Source organism: Mesoplodon mirus (genome assembly GCF_964341445.2).
Source record: "Mesoplodon mirus genome assembly, chromosome: 3".
Lineage (NCBI taxonomy): Eukaryota > Metazoa > Chordata > Mammalia > Artiodactyla > Ziphiidae > Mesoplodon > Mesoplodon mirus.
In genome coordinates, this window is record NC_138978.1 from 95,372,762 (window position 1) to 95,391,719 (window position 18,958).

Here is an 18,958-nt window from a genome sequence, read left to right on the forward strand (position 1 = left end):
CTCTCAACCACTGCGCTGCCAGGGAAGCCCTGCAGGCAGATCCTTAACCACTGCGCCACCAGGGAAGCCCTAAGACAGTTCTTCAACGAAGTTTACGAACACCTTCTCAGACTCATAGCTATCATGTCCATATGCGAAAGCTATCCGATATCATTTTAGGAATCCAAATAACCATTTAGTCCAGCCTCCTGATTTCATAGGTGCAGAAAGGGAAGCCCAGGAGAGGCATGTGACTTGCCCAAGGCTGCAAGGTAAGGTCGGGGCCAGGTTCTCAGGCCCTTGACTGCATCATTCATATACTTCTCTCCACCTTCACTGGTAGCTGCAGCCTCTGGTTTATCATCTTCCTGCACTCACCCACAGCACTGCCCTGACTAACTTCCCCTTGTTGTCCCATGGTGGCCTCATAGCTCCTCTGCTTCTTTTTTGCTCCAGTGACCGTTCCTGCCACTCCGGCTGCTTTGCCTCCTGGAACCCAGACTCTAGGCTTTCCGATTTTGAATGTACCCTCCTTGTTACACGCCTCCCACATCGTCTCTCTCACCCTTGTATAATCTCCAGACCTTCAGTCTCCCTATTCTTTTAGGCTCTCAGCTCCCTTCTGATGTCTCTCGTCTGCAGCCCATGGTCACTCATTTTGGTAAGACCTTTGGCAGCATACTTCCATGCCTTTTGTCTTGCTCACTTTGACAATTCCCACCCTTGGCATCTTCCCAGCGGGTGATTTCATGCACTAACTTACTGAGTTACTGAAGATTGCAGTACCCCTGCCACTCCTAGCCTTGAACTTTACCCTGAACCACAGCGCTGCTCCACACAATTGCGTGTGACATCCAGTATGGCTGGAGTGCCCTTGCCCTCTGGTTTGATAACTCCTCATTCTTTAAGACCTTGTGCAAAAGCACCACCACATCTAGTAAACATCTCCTTGTGCTGCTGGACAAAGTGGGAAGTGCCTCCTTTGTTTTTCCATAATTCTTTGTGCAGATCTCTATTACTGATGAGTTGTAATTTTAATTTTAATTGAAACTATAATTTCAGTTATAATTTGCAATTTTCAATTGCATCTATCTTTCTCACTAGACTTTGAGCTCCTAGAGGATGGAGGCATGCCTTATCAAAAGATGGAGACTTTTGTCTCCAAGTGTCCAGCACGGGGTCAGTAAACACACAGAAACTGCTTTGGCCTTACCATGATCCCCATGACCTACAGATTCTCTTCCAACCTTTTGCCTCTAGAGGTTTCAATATCCTGCCCTCAGCATGTTTACATCCTTACTTGGCACTGATTTCTTATCATTTGCTCTCCCACCTTTGTCTTCCCAACTGTGCTGAAACTGCTCTAGTGACATCTTAAATACCCAATCTGATGCCACTGACTTGGTCCTCAAACTCCTTTGCTTCTCTGAATAATTGGCACTATTTTAACAAATAACTTTTGTTAAAATAACTTAAATAACTTCTGTTCTTTTAACAAAGAACTTCTTAGAATTCTTTTTTCTATGTGGTTTCCTAAATCTTTGAGGTGCATTTTATTTTCTACTTTGGAAATTTTTATTTCTTCCAATAAAGCTCTTATTATTTTTTCCCCTTTATTTGATACCTTAGGTCGATAGGTAATATTTTATAGTATATTCTATTCCAAACCCAAATTTCTTATTTTTTTATGTTAAAAGGTTTCTCTAAAAGTTGATGATTTGAGGTGATGATTTACTGATTTTTTTTTGTGTGTATTCATATGCATTCTTTTCCCAATGGCCTTCATTTTAATTATATGAATTAAAATGGAAAATTATCCATTACACATTTACTTAGATTAAAAAACCAAAATCAGAAACCACTACCACCAGCAAAAACCCTGTTTCTAATTTTAAACTATACTTTAAAAAATGTAAGTATTAAGAGTTATACAGTAATAGGTAGTAGTTTGCTATTTCTGGTCAAGAGTTACCATAATAAGGGAATCAGTCAAAGAAAGAAGATTTAATGAAGTGAGGACAATTTGCAAAACTGTGTATGTTGTTTAATTTAAAATGTCATCAGTGATTGATAGGCTAGACCAAGAATTGTAATCTTGTACTTCGAAGAATCCATAAACTCCTGAAATTATATATAAAATTTTGTATGTATTTACATTTTTCTTCTGAGAGTATTCATAACTTTTTAATAGGTTCTCAAAGGGATTTTTGGCACAGACAATGCTAAGAACACTGGGCTGGAATATACGAGCTTCTAAAAGAGAAGACTATAGTAATTAAAGACAAGGTAGTGGTATTTTGAAAAGCAGAGTACCTTTTTCAAAGTTAATCAGTTAAGAAAATCTTTCAATTACTGATTCAGTAATTTGACAGTTTTATAAACATAATATGATTGAACTGACTTTTTCTAAAATAATCAACACAGTTTTAACTGTTGATTTCACTTTTCCTCAGAGAAAAATAAAACCCTAGCCTGCGGGAAAAAAGAGTGTCTCTGAAAAAAGGGGATGTTTTCTAGGGCAGTGATTTTTTTTTTTTTAATACCTGCTCTTATGAATCAACAGGACAATCACAGTAATCTTGGGGACAATTTAGAGAGATTTAAAAGAATATTGACAGAAATGTAATTTTAAATGTACAAAACATCCCACATGGTCCTTTCAGGGTAAAAGAAAAAAGGAGAGGGGGGCATGGTGAAATGGATGATTATATTAAAGCACTGAAAGTACCTGGCAGATGGTGGGGCTCAGGGAATGTCCTTGTTGCTGAATGAATCAGTGCAGTAATCCTATCTGGTAACCAGGTACCTGCCACAGTATCAGGTGGTTGTACACAAGCACTCTTTTGATACAGTGATCAGACCACCCTCTTATTATAACTACAAAAACATGTTGAAGATTGCTTCATGAGGTTATCTTCTGTTGCAGGTTCATGGGCTTTTGGGGGAAGAAAAGCAAGCTACATTCTGGAGAGTGTTCATGTAGTTTAAAGAGGTTTCAGGGGTGCTAAAACAGTGTTAATTCCCACAGGAGTGAGTGTATGTAGAGTTTGCAAGGCCTGGAGCCCTTATGCCCATTCAGAAGCCTCAGGCAAGAAAACCCCCTTTCATAGAAAATCCCCAAATGCCTTCAACTATATTATCAGCCTGATCGATTAACCTTTATGAGCAACTTTTCTTGACGTTTTGACTTCTACTTTGAACAAAGGTGCCATTTCATTAGATGAAACATACTGGGTTTGAAAGAAAATGGACCATAAAAAGACACCGTTTTCTTTTTAAATAAACTATTCGATCTGTTTTGTTTTAGCTTTAAATAAAAACATAAACCGTATTTTGTTTTGTACAGCCAAAGAAAATTTTCAAGAATATCCCTTTCCTGGGGAAGTTGGAGGTAAAATATGTAGAGCTCATGGCTGCTCACAGGAAGACCTGTTCATTTTATCGCTTTTGCAATGGAATGACCACTGATTGCTATGGAGACGCTGATTGCTGCAGCCATTACTGGGCTAGCCTAGTCACTGTAAGAGAATGATGCCTTGGTCACCATGGTCCCTGTGCTGTAATCTACTTAATCTGACCATCATCATTGGCAGAGCTTGCTTGTTTAGGGAAGTGCATGGGCTCAGGTTTTTTTTTATTAAAGGGCATATAATCCAGGCTGCACTAATGTCTTCCTTAGCTTAATCAGGCTGATCGACACAGCTTAAACATCACATTCTAACCACACGACTTGAAGATTTTACTTTTAAGCATGGCAAACAACTTTACCGAAAGGCTGCCCCCAAAATCTGTTTCTTTAAATTGGCCATTAACTCTTTTGTTTTTGTTTTTTGGCTTTGAGCTTAATTGCATCACCTTTTGATTTTGAATGGTTAAGTAGTTTGTGGTCTCCTGACCTAAACTAAACAAGTGCATGATTTGTGTCTGTCACCATAATTCAAGGATAGCCTGGGGTATTTGTGATTTGTGTAGCATGTCATCATTTTCTCTCTGTCTGAGTTACCGTGGCTTGTTTTTCACAAGGAGTGATCCCATTAGAATGCAATTTTTCACATAGCTTTCCTTTCTGAGATAGAAAATGTCTGTCTGGGGTCAATATCCTCATCTTAGTTTATATTTTTCTAATATGGCAGTCATTGTACTTGGGTTTACAAGTACCATCAAACATTTATATGCTATATTACACACTTGTCATGATTTACATAAGAGTAGTAGAACTTTAATTCTCGCTCAGGGAAACAGTACAGGTCTGGAAATTTCCATAGGTTTGCTTATGTTAATTGATAGATATTCATTACTAAATCCCATCTTTTAGTTACTATTTTTTTACCTTGTTAAATGAAACAATTATTGTACCTGTAATTAAGATCATTCCATTGGGCCTTGCTGTGCTGTGAATGCATCCCTAGGTAGTTATTCTCTTCCATTTGTAATAAGCCTTGGCTAATATTTTCCCCTTGTTTAGCATCAAATATTCATTAGACTTTGAGCACTTAGGAGGCTGGAGACTGGGGTTCTGCTTCCCTTGTTACCATGTTGCTCAGCACTGTGCTTGACACACAACAGCTGCTCACTTCACGCTGATTGAACCATTAGAACTTTCTTCAGCTGCAGTATCCCAGCACTCAGATTCAGCAAACTGATTGCCTATGGGCTGATTTCAGTCCACAGACATTTTTTTTTTTTTTTGGGGCATGAATACTGTTTAAAAATTTTGAATTCATGGTCAACATCTGTAATTTATGAAAATTTTCATTAAATTATAGATTTCTGGCTTCTTTTAAATATTGCAGTATCTGATTTGGGCCCAGATTCCTTCATGAGAGCTAGGTCTGCACTGGGTAGGGCATGCTTTTCTAGTTTCCCAGCTGACCCACTTTAAATTCTTGGCCCCTGAGAGCATCTGAATTTGGAACCTCTGGAATAACACATTTATTTATTTATTTATGGCTGAGTTGTGTCTTCGTTGCTGTGCGTGGGCTTTCTCTAGTTCTGGCGAGCGGGCTTCTCATTGTCGTGGCTTCTCTTGTTGCGTAGCCTGGTCTCAAGGCGTGTGGGCTTCAGTAGTTGTGGCTTGCAGACTCTAGAGCGCAGGCTCAGTAGCTGTGGTGCACGGGCTTAGTTGCTCCACAGCATGTAGGATCTTCCCAGACCAGGGCTCGAACCCGTGTCTCCTGCGTTGGCAGGCGGATTCTCAATCACTGCACCACCAGGGAAGCCCTGGAATAGCACCATTTAAAGCAGCTTAGTTACTGAAACATTAAAGGAACTTTTCCCTTAGGTGTTATCAGCTGGAATGCAAGAATTTACAAATCGTAATAAAGTTTTCTGAGGAATCTGGGGAAATATGTTTTCTATAACATGCTTTTAAAAGTCACATGGCATGATTTGGAGTTCCTAAAAGAATTTGAATGTCTTTTGGGGCTACTTGACCAGATGGACGGTATTTTAGGATCCATATAGAGTATTTCCAGGAATGGGGCCTTTTCCCACATTTTCATGCAGCTCTTTTCCAAAATTTAGCAATATCTTAGCACAGTGGATTTCAGTGTGTGGTCCTTGGACCAGCAGCATCAGTATTAATTACCAAGGAATTGTTAGAAATGCAAATTCTCTGGCCCTTCCCTGCTAAATCAGAAACTCTAGGGGCAGGGCCCAGCAATCTGTGTTTTAATAAGCTCTCTAGGTGACTCTGAATCAGTCTGTTAAGAGGATGAAATACAATATGGTAATATTATAAAATATAATTTAGATTGAAATTTAGTTTGTTTTTTATTTCTGAAAAGTTTTTAAATTATTGACCAATTCAACCTGAGAATTATTTAAATTTTGAACCGTGAAATGTGTTATGGCCTTATAATTGAGAATTAAGGTTTACACAAGTTATCAAGCTCAGTGAGAGAGTTCTGGATTCCTCCCATCTACCACACTGTGGAGAACACTCAACTCTCATCTGGCCTGGGAGCTATTGGCCAAGTGTGGTAAGCCAGGCCCTCCATGGCTCCAGGCTTATGTTCTCTTGGTAAAAGAGAGACACAGCATGCTCATTATACTTCAGCCTTGCCCAGGACTTCTGGTTTGGGAGTCACTCTGTGTCTGGTCAAACTGGACCCCTTTGGCACTGTCCTACTGCTTTGAGAAATAATGGCATGTAGCAAGTGACTAATAAATATTACTGTTGTTGTTATTATAGAGGGCTGGCTGTGTCCACTTAGGTTAAGAAGATTCAGAAGGCTATATATTCCAGTTTCCAGATTGAAATCTACAATATAGTGTGGATAGTGGCTGCATGTTATAATTTGCAATGAGTCATGTGCAGCCTTGCTGCAGAGCAGACAAATAGTCCAGAGGTCTTAGTATTCCTTCTGTGACATCCTCCTCTTTATATTTAAGACTATATTCATTTGTTTTACCAATTTCTAACTTTACTTTGCTATTGTACACAGTGTTTTTGTAATCTCTAAGCTTTTCATGTAAAGCAGAAAGAATCTGTATTAGAGCAAGGAGCTCACTGAAAGCCAGAAGTGATGGTATGATTTAGCAAGTAATCTCCATGAAGGGCGTGGCCGGTACACTGGACTGTAGAGGTGGCAGCCAGGTAAGGAAGAGGCAACTGTCCAGTTTGGAGGCATGAAATTCTCCTGATATTAGAGCAGAACTTGAAAAAATATCTACAGGGCTCATTTATAAAATAGAGTCCTATTGTCTGCAGGACTTTCTTTTCTTGCATGGTAAAGTTCTTCCATATGAAAGATCTCAAAGGATGAGCCAAATGTTCCTCTAAAGGCACTTTAGTCATCAGTGTGCTTTGATATGTAATAGGTAGTTTTTGTTTTTGTTTTTAAGATAAGGACATGTTTAATATTTGGAAGGAGAAAACATTAAAGAAATTGTGTAGATCAACTCAATCATATAAAGCATCAGCTAAACGATTGGCAAAATGTTTTGTTATCCCTGAAATTTTTCATCCTAGTACCAGAATATCTCCTCTGTTGAACAGCGTTACTGCTGCGAGACTTGGGTATGCTGACCCATAAGAGGAAGGCCTGGCTGTGACAGGGAGGGCAATTAGGACAAGGCTTGTTATATATAAGATTTTTCTCTGTTGTCCTTCACTTTGAATTAGTTTTGATTCCTTGAGTGAGAACTCACCTCTCTGTGATATGACCTAGGAGATATTGGCCAAGCTTCACTAAACAGAAGATCATTTCTTTTTTTTTTTTTTTTTTTTTTTCGGTACGTGGGCCTCTCACTGTTGTGGCCTCTCCCATTGCAGAGCACAGGCTCCGGACGCGCAGGCTCCGGACGCGCAGGCTCCGGACACACAGGCTCAGCGGCCATGGCTCACGGGCCCAGCCGATCCGCGGCATGTGGGATCCTCCTAGACCGGGGCACAAACCCGTGTTCCCTGCATGAGAAGATCATTTCTTGACTTGCAGTGCTGAGAAAAACACTTGAATTCCAAAATATCTAACCCTAAGCAAAGTAAATGCTAGGAGTTTTAAAAGCTTTCCTAAAAGTCAGATAGAGAACTCTCATTTTAAAAAATCAGTTATTGTAACGTACAGCATGGTGACTACAGTTAATAACACTATTGCATGGGTGAAAGCTGTTGAGAAAGTAAGTCCTGAAAGTTCTCATCACAAGAAAAAAAATTTTGTGAGTAGGTAGGGTGACAGATGTTTTAAAAAAAGTCAATTATGTTTGCATCCTGTAGGCAGCTTCCAACAGGAGGTATTTAATTTTATTTTATTTTTTAATTTATTTAATTTATTATTTTTATTTTTGGCTGCGTTGGATCTTTGTTGCTGCGCGTGGGCTTTCTCTAGTTTTGGCGAGCGGGGGCTGCTCTTCGTTGAGGTGCACGGGCTTCTCATTGTCGTGGCTTCTCTTGTTGCGGAGCACAGGCTCTAGGCACGCGGGCTTCAGTAGTTGTGGCTCGTGGGCTCTAGAGCGCAGGCTCCGTAGTTGTGGCGCACGGGCTTAGTTGCTCCGCGGCATGTAGGATCTTCCTGGTCCAGGGCTTAAACCTGTGTCCCCTGCATTGGCAGGCGGATTCTTAACCACTACGCCACCAGGGAAGTCTATGTATTTTAAAATAGTTAAAATTTCTAGGTAGATTTTGTGAAGAATATTCTTTATCTGATATAATTTCTGAAAGCTTGTAAAGGTAAAAAAAATTCTTCCCTTAAAATTTTAATTTGTATTATTTTTACTTTAAAAAATGTATAAGTATACAGTGAAAAGAAAGTTTCCTTCAGAATTCCGTCCTCATGGTTCCCATTGTAGGATGGTTCTCTGCATTCCGTATACTTTAGCATTAGAGAGAAAAGCAAAAAAGAAGCTAACACAAAAAGTTCAAAAACAGTCCAACAGTAAAGACCATTGGCGATGAAAGAATAGCAATAGGAGTTTGTCACTGTTGGCGAGTAAATTTGTAAAATAAATTTAATTCCACATTATTTAATGATAAGAGTAGCTTGTTATGAAACCTAAACTCTTAGTAGAAAAGGGCATTGAAACAGATAATTTAAACTTCCTCAGAAGTGTGTTAGGGATCCAGGAAATGAAAATAGTGAGAGGCTGAGAGCCAGAAGAGCTGAGTCCTTGTGTTCCATCTGACTCATGTTAACGGGGTCCTGGCCTCTGTAAGGCAGTCTTTAGGTAATGTAGGATTTAGAGACCGTAGAAGAAGCTTAGGTCATAAGAGCCTTGATTCTTCTTTCAATAAATCAAACATAGCTTATTGATGGAGATAAATCACTGGCAAAAACAAACAAACAAACAAACGAGAAATGTCCAGCAGGTAACAATTCCAAATTGAGAAAGCAAGTAGACAAGTGTCAACACCACTGATGGTGACCTGGAAGTCTTTAGATAACTTGTGTGCTTTCACTCCACTGACCTGAATTGAATAAAATGTACTCTTTTAAAAAAATTTATTATTACTGTTTTTAAATGTACTCTTTTAAACTTTATATCATAGGGGTATTTTAGTAAGCTTGTCTGGAAATAAGGACTTTGGTAGTAAGAGACCAAACCTCAAAGAGGTTTGAGGCAAACACTTATTTTTCAAAGTTCAATTTAAAAGAGCAGTGCTGGACTTCCCTGGTGGCGCAGTGGTTAAGAATCCACCTGCCAATGCAGGGGACACAGGTTTGAGCCCAGGTCTGGGAAGATCTCACATGCTGCAGAGCACCTAAGCCTGTGTGCCGCAACTACTGAGCCTGTGCTTTAGAGCCCACGAGCCACAACTACGGAGCCTGCATGCCACAGCTACTGAAGCCTGCGCGCCTAGAGCCCGTGCTCCGCAACAAGAGAAGCCACCACAGTGAGAAGCCCGTGCACCTCAACTAGAGAAAGCCCACGTGCAGCAATGAAGACCCACTACAGCCAAAGATAAATAAATAAATTAAAAAATAATAAAAGAGCAGTGCCATTTTCAGAACGTGATTCTTGGTTATCAAAGAAATGCCTGTCTTGGGGCGGTGAGGGTTTCTAGACTTACAGCCATGATGCATAGAACTGCGTTTTCTGTGGTTACACTTTAAAGCCAGAATGTTGCTGTTTCATCTTAGAATGGACTTCAGAGTTTTGGAAGAGTTTCTTTTCCTTGTAGAAAATAGCAGGGTAAAGAAAGTTATATAGTTGAGTTCTTACATTTTTAAGGGGGCTCTAAAAGCAGATATTCTGTGGGTTGTGGTTAGTGTGTAGAGTATAAAAAGCTGCCTTTCTAGTCGGTATGAATTTGTAGATAAATATTAAAATGTGCTTATGTGTCTGTATTTTTGAAAACCATTTATTTTGAAATATGAGGAAAACCATATAACTGTTTTGAAATATGAGGAAATGGAGTGGATTTCATTGAGTTGTATCATGTTCTCATTGTTTTATGTTTGAATTTTTATTAATAATTTGATTTCATTTTAACAGATCTTTTTGTTTTTACCTTCTTTTCATGTTTAGCATGTATACAATATACTATGTTGCTTATTTTGGATTTAGTTGAGCATGCAGCATATTGCCTGGCATATAGCAGCTGGTGCTTAATAACTGTTCATTTGAGTCCATGAATTTAATATATGGCTATTGTATTAAGATGTTTGCTGACATAATCCTTTTGATGGTTCATTTTTTTCCATTAACCATTTATTTTCAGGTAATTAAAAGGGGATTTTTTAATAGAACATTATAAAAAGAAAATATTAATATTGGTGCTCTGGTTAATATAGACATTTAAAAATTTTTAGAGAGGAAAATAGATTGGTTGACACATTTAAAAACAAATGGCATAATATGAAAGGCATAGATAAATTTTCTGGGAGTGGGTGTGGTGTGTTAGGGAATGAAATAGGATGAGTTGACTTTACATATAAGATCAAGAGTAAATCTTCAAAAATGTTTCCTGCTATAATAAAGATGCCAATAATTTATCTCCCATTGTATCAGTCTCCTTTCTTGGAGAGAAATATGTTTGGTATGTGCTAATTCTTACATTATGATTGAGCTGTAAAAAGTATGAGCTAGTAACCCTCTATCCCGTACTACTTTTGTATGAATGCCATAGAAATTGAAGTCGAAAGTTGTTAAATTTCACTGATTGTGACATGTCTTTGAAAGTTAAGAGATGATGTTTTTCTGTACGTTTCAACATTGTCTCTGTGGTTACACGAACTCTTTTTATTCCCTCTTTCTAGTCATACAGTTTATCACGAAAGAAAATTGTGCACTACACCTGTTTTGACCAACGGAAAAGAGCAAATGCAGCATTTTTGATAGGTGCTTATGCTGTAAGTACTTTTTTCATGATTTTTTCTATAATCAGGTCAATGGAATGCTAACACTGTCAAATAAAATCCAGGCCACTTTTTCAGTGGCATTGGGAGATGGTGAAGATTATTAGCAGCTTGGGAATTGATCTGGAATGGAAAGTGTGGGCCAGTATTGATCATCTGTTTACTCTTGGATCTTATTTTCCATTAGCTAATGAGAGAATCTTGGGACTGCAATGTGTAGCTTGTATTCCACAGCTGTATAGGTGTTTTTAAAATTTATTTTATCTTTTTTTTGTGGTGCGCGGGCCTCTCACTGTTGTGGCCTCTCCCGTTGCGGAGCACAGGCTCCGGACGCGCAGGCTCAGCAGCCATGGCTCACGGGCCCAGCTGCTCCGTGTCATGTGGGATCTTCCCGGACTGGGGCACGAACCCGTGTCCCCTGCTTTGGCAGGCGGACTCTCAACACTGCGCCACCAGGGAAGCCCGTATAGGTGTTTTTAATAAAAAGAATACCCAGAAAGGATATTTACAGGAAAAAAATATATAGTGGAAGATTATTAAAGACTTAATGGTTTCCTTTTTTGGGGGATAAGAAGAAATCCTTGATTGCATGGGAGAGGATTATTATTATTATTATTATTATCAGTCCATTTATTTATACAAGTGTTTGCAGTAAGCAAACTGAATATAAATCCTGCTTATATTGCAACTTCCCTAATGACTAGACATGACTTTTCAAAAATAATTTTGATTAGAAATTTTGTTCTCTGTAGGCATTAAAATGTAAATATGAGTTCCACATGAATGTGCTACACAATTTTGTTGTGAATACTTCTAGAATTTTCTATATATACTGGGATTGGGCAGACAGGGGAGAGAGGTGTCCTTTTCCCTCTCATCCTTCAGGAAGGTTGGTGTTTCTCTAAAGCCTGGAAGCTCACTGCTGCATGACCTTTCAACGGCCTCCTTCTGAAGACCTTGATGGAAGGAGGCACCAGCTACTAGACATCAAACTCTGCCACATCAACCCAAAAGCTTTGGGGGAAAAAGCCCAGCTGTGCTGTTGAAAAGACTGTCAGCTGTTGCAGGGTGTAGGCTGAGGATAGTGGCAGGCTGACAGCCAGACTGCAGCCCGGGGCCTGAGATGCCCAGCTCTGTCCACCTTTTCTCATCAGGATGTGGCTACAGTAAAGCCTTGGGCCATCCCTTGTGGTACTTTTCTTTCCTGCTCCATAGGCAGCATGCTATAGTATTTGGAATCATGACTAAGAATCAGAAGCACAGTTTTTCATCCTAGAGTGGCTCTGGGATGAGGGGTAAGCCACTTTATCTTTCTTAGCTTTACTTAGTTTCCTTATCTGTAAAATGAGAGGGTTGGATATAATGACCTCTAAGTTTCCTTCCAATTCTGAGGATACCAGGATTATTTGTAGCGCCAGCCAGGCTCTTGCTTTTATTTTAAGAGCATGCATGAAAAGCTGGCTGTTGGCATGAAGGTTCAGTGAAGTGCTGATAAGCTGAATTAAGCAGGCATGCTTATTTTTCACTTCGATAATTACTATTTATTTGAAACTGATAATTGACACCGTGTTTAAAATATGGAGAGTCTGTAATAACCTCTGGATTCAAGCCATGTAAACAAGAGTGTCTTCCTGAGGGGTTTTATGATGTTTTCGGGCATGTTATTCGTGAGACCTTTGTCACAGGGATTGCCGTCAGGAAGAGGTCATTTACTACTCGCTCCTTCCCCCCTCTTCCCCTCCTTCACCCCTTCTTTCTCTTTTTTTCTTTCTTAATGCCCGTCCTTCCTGTTTTTAGTGTCTTCCTTAATTTCAGCATGGCACCTTTGGAATTTTGAATGGAAGTTTAGTTCTAATAGATGCGTTGAGCTTGGGGATAAAATATATCTTCTAATGCAGATGTTTCCACCACTTTAAAGCAGCCAAATGAAAGAAAAGCAGTCTGAGGAAGTGCTGAGGGCAGCGTGAGCTTGTCTTAAATGCTGGTTACGGTCCTGAGAAGCAGCGTAATGATTATTTTACTAGTCATCTCCCAGTTGATTTTCTTTTCTAATTTTAGAAATGTGTTCCCCAGAAAGGTTTTTGACACAACCCTTAATAAAAATGAGAACCAGGAATTGTAAACTTTCCTTAAAGAAAATTTTGTGCCTTACTTTGTATTATATGTATGCAATTAATTGTTGACTCAAGTATTTTAAGAAGACAGTAATGGCATTATACATACATCTCAGCTAAGATTCATATGTATTACATATTGCTATTTGGGTAAGTCATAATCTCCTGGGGGAATCTTCTTAGACATAAAAGACTTTTACTTTTGGAGTAGCTGTGTAGCCAAATGGGGTGAGCTATGTACATGTGTATTTTTCAGAATCCCCAGCAGTGAAGGTGTTCCTCTTTTTAATATGTGGTATCAGCCCTCTATCAAGGGGCACTGACGACTAATTTGTACTAAGACAAGCCTTTTTCCCTGAGCCTTATTTTTTCTCATTTGTAAAATTTGGTTAATACCAGGGTTTTCTGGTCTACTTCACAGGATTATTATCAAGGTCAAATATCTAACTGCCTGTTTGATAGCACCACATAATATATCTAAATGATATGTCACATTTACTGTGGCAGAATTTTTTATTCCTTCTCTCCACAAACCTATTTATTCCCCTACTCAATGCCTTTTTAGTAAATGAGCTACCATCAGCAACTTACTGAATCAAAGGATAGTCGTCATTTTGATTCCTGTTGTTTCCTCTTCCCACATTATACTCATCAGTAATTTCTAACTCTAAAACACATATTGAGTCAGAATACTTCTTCCCCTCTCTGTTCCTATCACCTAGTCCAAGCCACTGTCACCGTTCACCTGGATGCCCACTACAGCTTCATACATTGTCTCCTTTTCACACCCTTGCTTCCCTTTAATACAGTTGCTACACAATTGTCAGAGTAATGTTTTAAAACTATAAATTAGATCATTGCCCTCTTTCAAATCTGTCTAATGATCGCTCGCTCTTCTTGGCATGAAATTCAGCCCCCTTACCAATGCCATGAAGGTCCTCCCTGATCTGGCCCTTTCTCCCTCTGTGATCACCTTACTCAAGATGCTCCCATCACGCTGGCCTTCTAGCCATGGAATCGCAAGTGTGCTCCTGCCGGAAGGCCTTGATATTTCTGTTCTCTCTCTCACCTCAAGTTTTTACCTCAGACCCTTGCATTGCTTCTTCCTTCTGATCTGATGTCACCTCCTCAGAGAGACTTTCTCTTGAGTTTTACCTTGCTTCCTCCACCTCCAGTCACCCTCTAGCCCTTTGCTGTTTTAGTCATTTTTTTGTAGCACTCTACTACTTGAAATTATCTGGTTCATTTGTGTATTTACTTGTTTATTATTTCTTTCCTAGACTAGAGGGTAGGGACCTTGTCAGTTTTGTTCATTGCTGTGTCTAGGAGGTGATAAACTATTTAATCAGGGGATAGGCCCAGGCATTCACCAGTTGAACTGGAAACTGGCCACAGTGGGGCCTTCCTCCTGTGCTGAATCATGGGAAAGTCCAGGGTTGGGGGCAGGGTCCCAGGGAAGAGATGAGGTGGCCAGCCTGGAGGGGGCTGAAGGATTTACCAATGGAATGGAACTATTTCGGTACTTGAACACTGAGCATCAGTTTAGAACTGTGGCCGGCCTATGGTAGATGCTCCATAAATATCTACTGAATGAATGAATAATGGAATGATAAAATATGAAAAAAGAAGGAAGGTGACTTTCTTTGGGTAACTTCAGAGAGAAACTGAAAATGATCAAATTGGATCAAATTGGACATAAAGTTTAAAGTCATGTCTTCCTCATTACTGGAAATATTTGCAGTAATGATTGAGCCAACCATGTTTTTTTTTAAATTTATTTATTAAAAAAATTTTTGGCTGCATTGGGTCTTCGTTGTTGCACAAGGGCTTCCTCTAGTTGTGGTGAGTGGGGGCTACTCTTTGTGGTGCGCGGGCTTCTCATTGCAGTGGCTTCTCTTTGTTATGGAGCACGGGCTCTAGGCGTGCGGGCTTCAGTAGTTGTGGCACTCGGGCTCTGTAGTTGTGGCTTGCAGGCTGTAGAGTGCAGGCTCAGTAGTTGTGGCGCAGGGGCTTAGTTGCTCCACGACATGTGGGATCTTCCTGGACCAGGGCTCAAACCCGTGTCCCCTGCAATGGCAGGCAGATTCTTAACCACTGCACCACCAGGGAAGTCCCTGAACCATGGTCTTTAAAGATGCAGAATCAAAGCAAAGGTTATAGACCAAGGACAGTACCTGTATACAAAGTCACATCACTATCTTGCTTCTTTTTTTTTTTTTCTTTTTTGATAAACTTTGTTTTCAATTATTTTTATTATGGTAAAATACTATGTGTAAAATTTACTATCTTAATCATTTTTTCTTTGTTTTTTATTATTTTTTATTGAGGTATAACTGACATAACATTATATTAGTTTCAGAGGGACAACAAAATGATTCAATATCTGCAAATAATTGCAAAATGACCACTACAACAAATCCGGTTAACATCTGTCACCATACATAGTTACCAAAAATCTTTTTTTCTTTAATGAGTCTTAAGCATTTTTAAGTGTATAGTTCAGTAGTATTAGGTACGTTCATATTGTTGTGCAACTATCATTCCTTGCTTTTGAGTGTGGCATCTTGTGCAGACATTATGTACCTACAGAGTCAGGGCTTTGCCTGTGGTTTCTCTGTTAGATCATGACTTTAAGTATGTCACAGAAGCCTTTGTGTTTCTATTTCCTTATCTGTAAGTGAGGGAGAGCCTTTTTATGTTTTATCTCCTAGAGGTGTCATGAGTATAAAAAAGGAGATAAAATACAGAACATCATGTTCAGTAGGAAATCCACAAACCCTTCTCTGTGGGTGATCTGAAATCCAGAGTTGCTGGAATGATGTGGCCACTGGAGATCACAGTGACGCTCAGCAGATGACAGGCACCCATTTCAGGGCAGTCCCCACTCATGAAGCATCTCTTTATCCCTAAGCTGTGATGTTGTGCTCCTTGAGATGGAGGGCTCAGATTTTAAGAACAGACCAACTTTGTTGGAAAAATATTTCCCTTCCAGGACAATACTCAGTGCAGTTTCTATTTTAGAGTTAGGATGCTTAGATTATCATAGCATCCAAAATACTCCCATATGAATTTGAAGAAGATGGCTTTAAAAAAATTAAAAGCATGAATTAACTAGGCTCTTGCCACATGCTTAGAGACCAAATCCTCACTTGTTTCTGTATTGTTTTCGGTTCACAGAACTATGGTAAAGAGATCAAGGAGAATTTGGAGCAGGCCATGATGATTGAAGGATTGGAAAATAATTCAGAGTTAAAGAATTAAGAATTTTTTCAGCTATGTGGAGGATTCTGGTTACCACATTGTATGTTCCTTAACACACTTGTTAAGGCCTCATATTGCTAAATAAGGGGTCTAATTATGGATTAACTGGGACTGGCCCGAACCAGATGTCATGTCTGAATCAGGGATGACAAGGCTAAGGTTTGTAGACTTTCTAACCATATCTATGTCTGCTATTTGTTTTGTAGACTATACTTAAGGCCTTAGCAGTTATATTATACCTCTAAGTCTACTACTAATTGCAGAGAAGCCATTCTCCATCTGGTGTAGTGGTTGAGAGCAAAGACTTCAGCAGAGCCACAGGCTTGGCCTTGAATTCACTTGTTTTTTGTGTGTCTTGACCAAGTTATTTAACTCATTCAAACTCCTGTTTTTTCCATCTTTAAAACAGAGATAATAACACCCCGCCTAACATTGTTGCGGTGAGGACTGAAGGAGGTGATGCTCATGAAGGTGTCAGGGAAGTGCCTGGCATTTTAAGCACTTAGGAATGGCTGGTGCTCTAGGCAGGAAAGTTGTGTGGCCTTCCAAATCATTTTCTGAGCCATTGTCTTACTTCCCCTGAAGAACCAAAGGCTGCTCACCTCTTTTTCTCTGCTTGTCTTCCCTCCTTTCCATCCCATTTCACACTTAGATCCTTCCTTGACTCAGTAACACTCAAAAGGTTGTTAATGTGATGATTGCTTAGAATAATTCACTGGAAGGTGTGAAGGTGTGTGTATGAGTCTTTTTTCCCCCTCCTAGGATGTTATCTGCATTCTAAAGGAAGAACCTGTCTAAAGCAAATGAATTTCTCATTTTTGAGATGTGTATTCAGGTATTCGTTAGTTCAGTGAGTATTTATTTAGCTCACATGAGCTTAACTTCAGCATTGCGGTGGGCTCTGGGAAATAAAATAAAAATTTTTTTAAAAAGAAAGAAATAAAAAAAGAAGAAAGAATGAATGCCTAGCTTTAAAATAGGGGAACAGATGAGCAACAAGTAATTTGGGAAAAGTGTGTAGTAATAAGTGCCAAATTTGGATAAAAATTCATTCAACAAGTGTTTTTCCAGGCCTTGTCATACATGAGGTCTTGTTCTAGGAGTTGAGGATACTAAGGTGAATAGCTCCCTGCCTTCTGGTGTTGGTGTTGGGGGACCAGGGTCAAACCTGGAGAGATTTGAGAGGGATGAAGGATGACCAACCCCAGCAGGCCAAGTTGGGAAGGGAATATCAGATGGGGGGCATGGCATGGAGGGGAAGATGCTTTTTGGGGAGGATAGGAGGGGTTGGGAAATGATTAAATTATTTTAAACACCTAGTTTGAAAAGAGGATAATTTACTGAATTTAATCTAACAAATTGGCATAACCACATTATAGAAGAAAAGTAGAAAGTTTCTCTTGTAATTGTATCTCTCTAAGTTTGAACTATTTACTTAGGTATAATTGCAGTGTAGTTTTGTGAACCTTTTTTCACTTGGCCTACATATGTTTTGCCTTTTTGCTACCTATGTGACCAAATAATATTCCCTTTAGAGTACATACCATTGTTTAACATTTTAGATTCTTTTCAAAATTTTTTATAATGTGACAAACAACTTTCTGCATTGTAAATGCTTCTTTTTGTGGATTTTTGTCTTTAGATTGCCAGAAGTGTGATTAATAGATTAAAAAAAATCAGCATAACTTTAGGCTCTTGGAGTATATTACCATATTTAAGCCAATTTCCACTAAATTTGGTATCATGTGGACTCTTCAGTGTTATATACCTTTGTATAATGGGGATAAACACTAAAGATTTAAAAATTCATTTGGTAGGGCTGGGGGAGGGAAGGATTGGGCATTTGGGAATTGCAGATGCAAACTAGTATATATAGGATGGATAAACAACACGGTCCTACTGTATAGCACAGGGAACTCTATTCAATATCCTGTGATAAACCATAATGGAAAAGAATATGAAAAAGAATATATATGTATAACTGAATCACTTTGCTGTACAGCAGAAATTAACACGTTGTAAATCAACTATATACTTCAGTAAAATAAAAAAACATAAAAATTTAATTGGTGAAAATATTTCATTGTTTTACTAATCATTTTTTAATGATTAGTACCTAGGTTGATTATTCCTGTAGTTTTATTTGTAGGTATATTAACTTTTTGAATAGCTTGTGTTTTTAAAATTTGTTTATTACTGTATTTGGACCATTAAAAGCTGAAAAGTGACTATCAGTCTCTTTCCTTTAAAAAAAGAAGTCATTTCCCTGTCTTAATTTGTATCAATAGATGTAGACCCCTAGAAATCACATCCACCAGTCCAAGTTTCTGTAAGAAATTAGGAAGTCTGTATACATTAAGTTCTGTTACTTATCAAAATGCTGTATTAATAAGTACTTTTGTGTGGTTGAATACAAAGATGGTTAATTGGAACTGCTGATAATGAACTTACTGATTATTTAACACTGAGTGGTTTACTGAATTTTACAAAAAATTATATTTGGGACAGTATTATTTAAAAGTGGTTAACGTGTGTGTGTGTGTGTGTGTGTGTGTGTGTGTGTGTTTAAATCATTGGAAAATGGTAGACGAGGCCAACTGATTCTGAATTTGTTTTTGTCTTATTTCTGACTCACAGTTCATCCATAAATTGCAATTTCAGAACTGCTTTAAATTATCATTAAAAAAACTATAGGTTAAACAAATGTTATTTAAAATGTAGGTTAAATTATCAAGAAAATAGTTGGTTCAAAATAATAAAGGTGTTTACCTTAACTATTTATTAAAATAGTAATAAAGTGGATGTCAG

The 18,958-nt window shown here is 38.7% G+C and overlaps 1 protein-coding gene across 6 annotated transcripts in view; it reads left to right on the forward strand.

Moving 5' to 3' along the window:
* The window catches only part of CDC14A (cell division cycle 14A), a 172,881-nt gene that overhangs the window by 21,009 nt on the left and 132,914 nt on the right, over positions 1 to 18,958 (forward strand). For 3 of the 6 annotated variants that reach the window (XM_082614086.1, XM_082614085.1, XM_082614087.1), the window contains exon 4: positions 10,677 to 10,769. In XM_082614086.1, coding sequence (XP_082470212.1) covers positions 10,677 to 10,769 — 93 coding nt within the window. Of the gene's footprint in view, positions 1 to 3,320; positions 3,371 to 6,461; positions 6,578 to 10,676; positions 10,770 to 18,958 lie in introns of those variants that run through there. The other 3 variants (XM_082614089.1, XM_082614090.1, XM_082614088.1) reach the window with 2 other exon arrangements.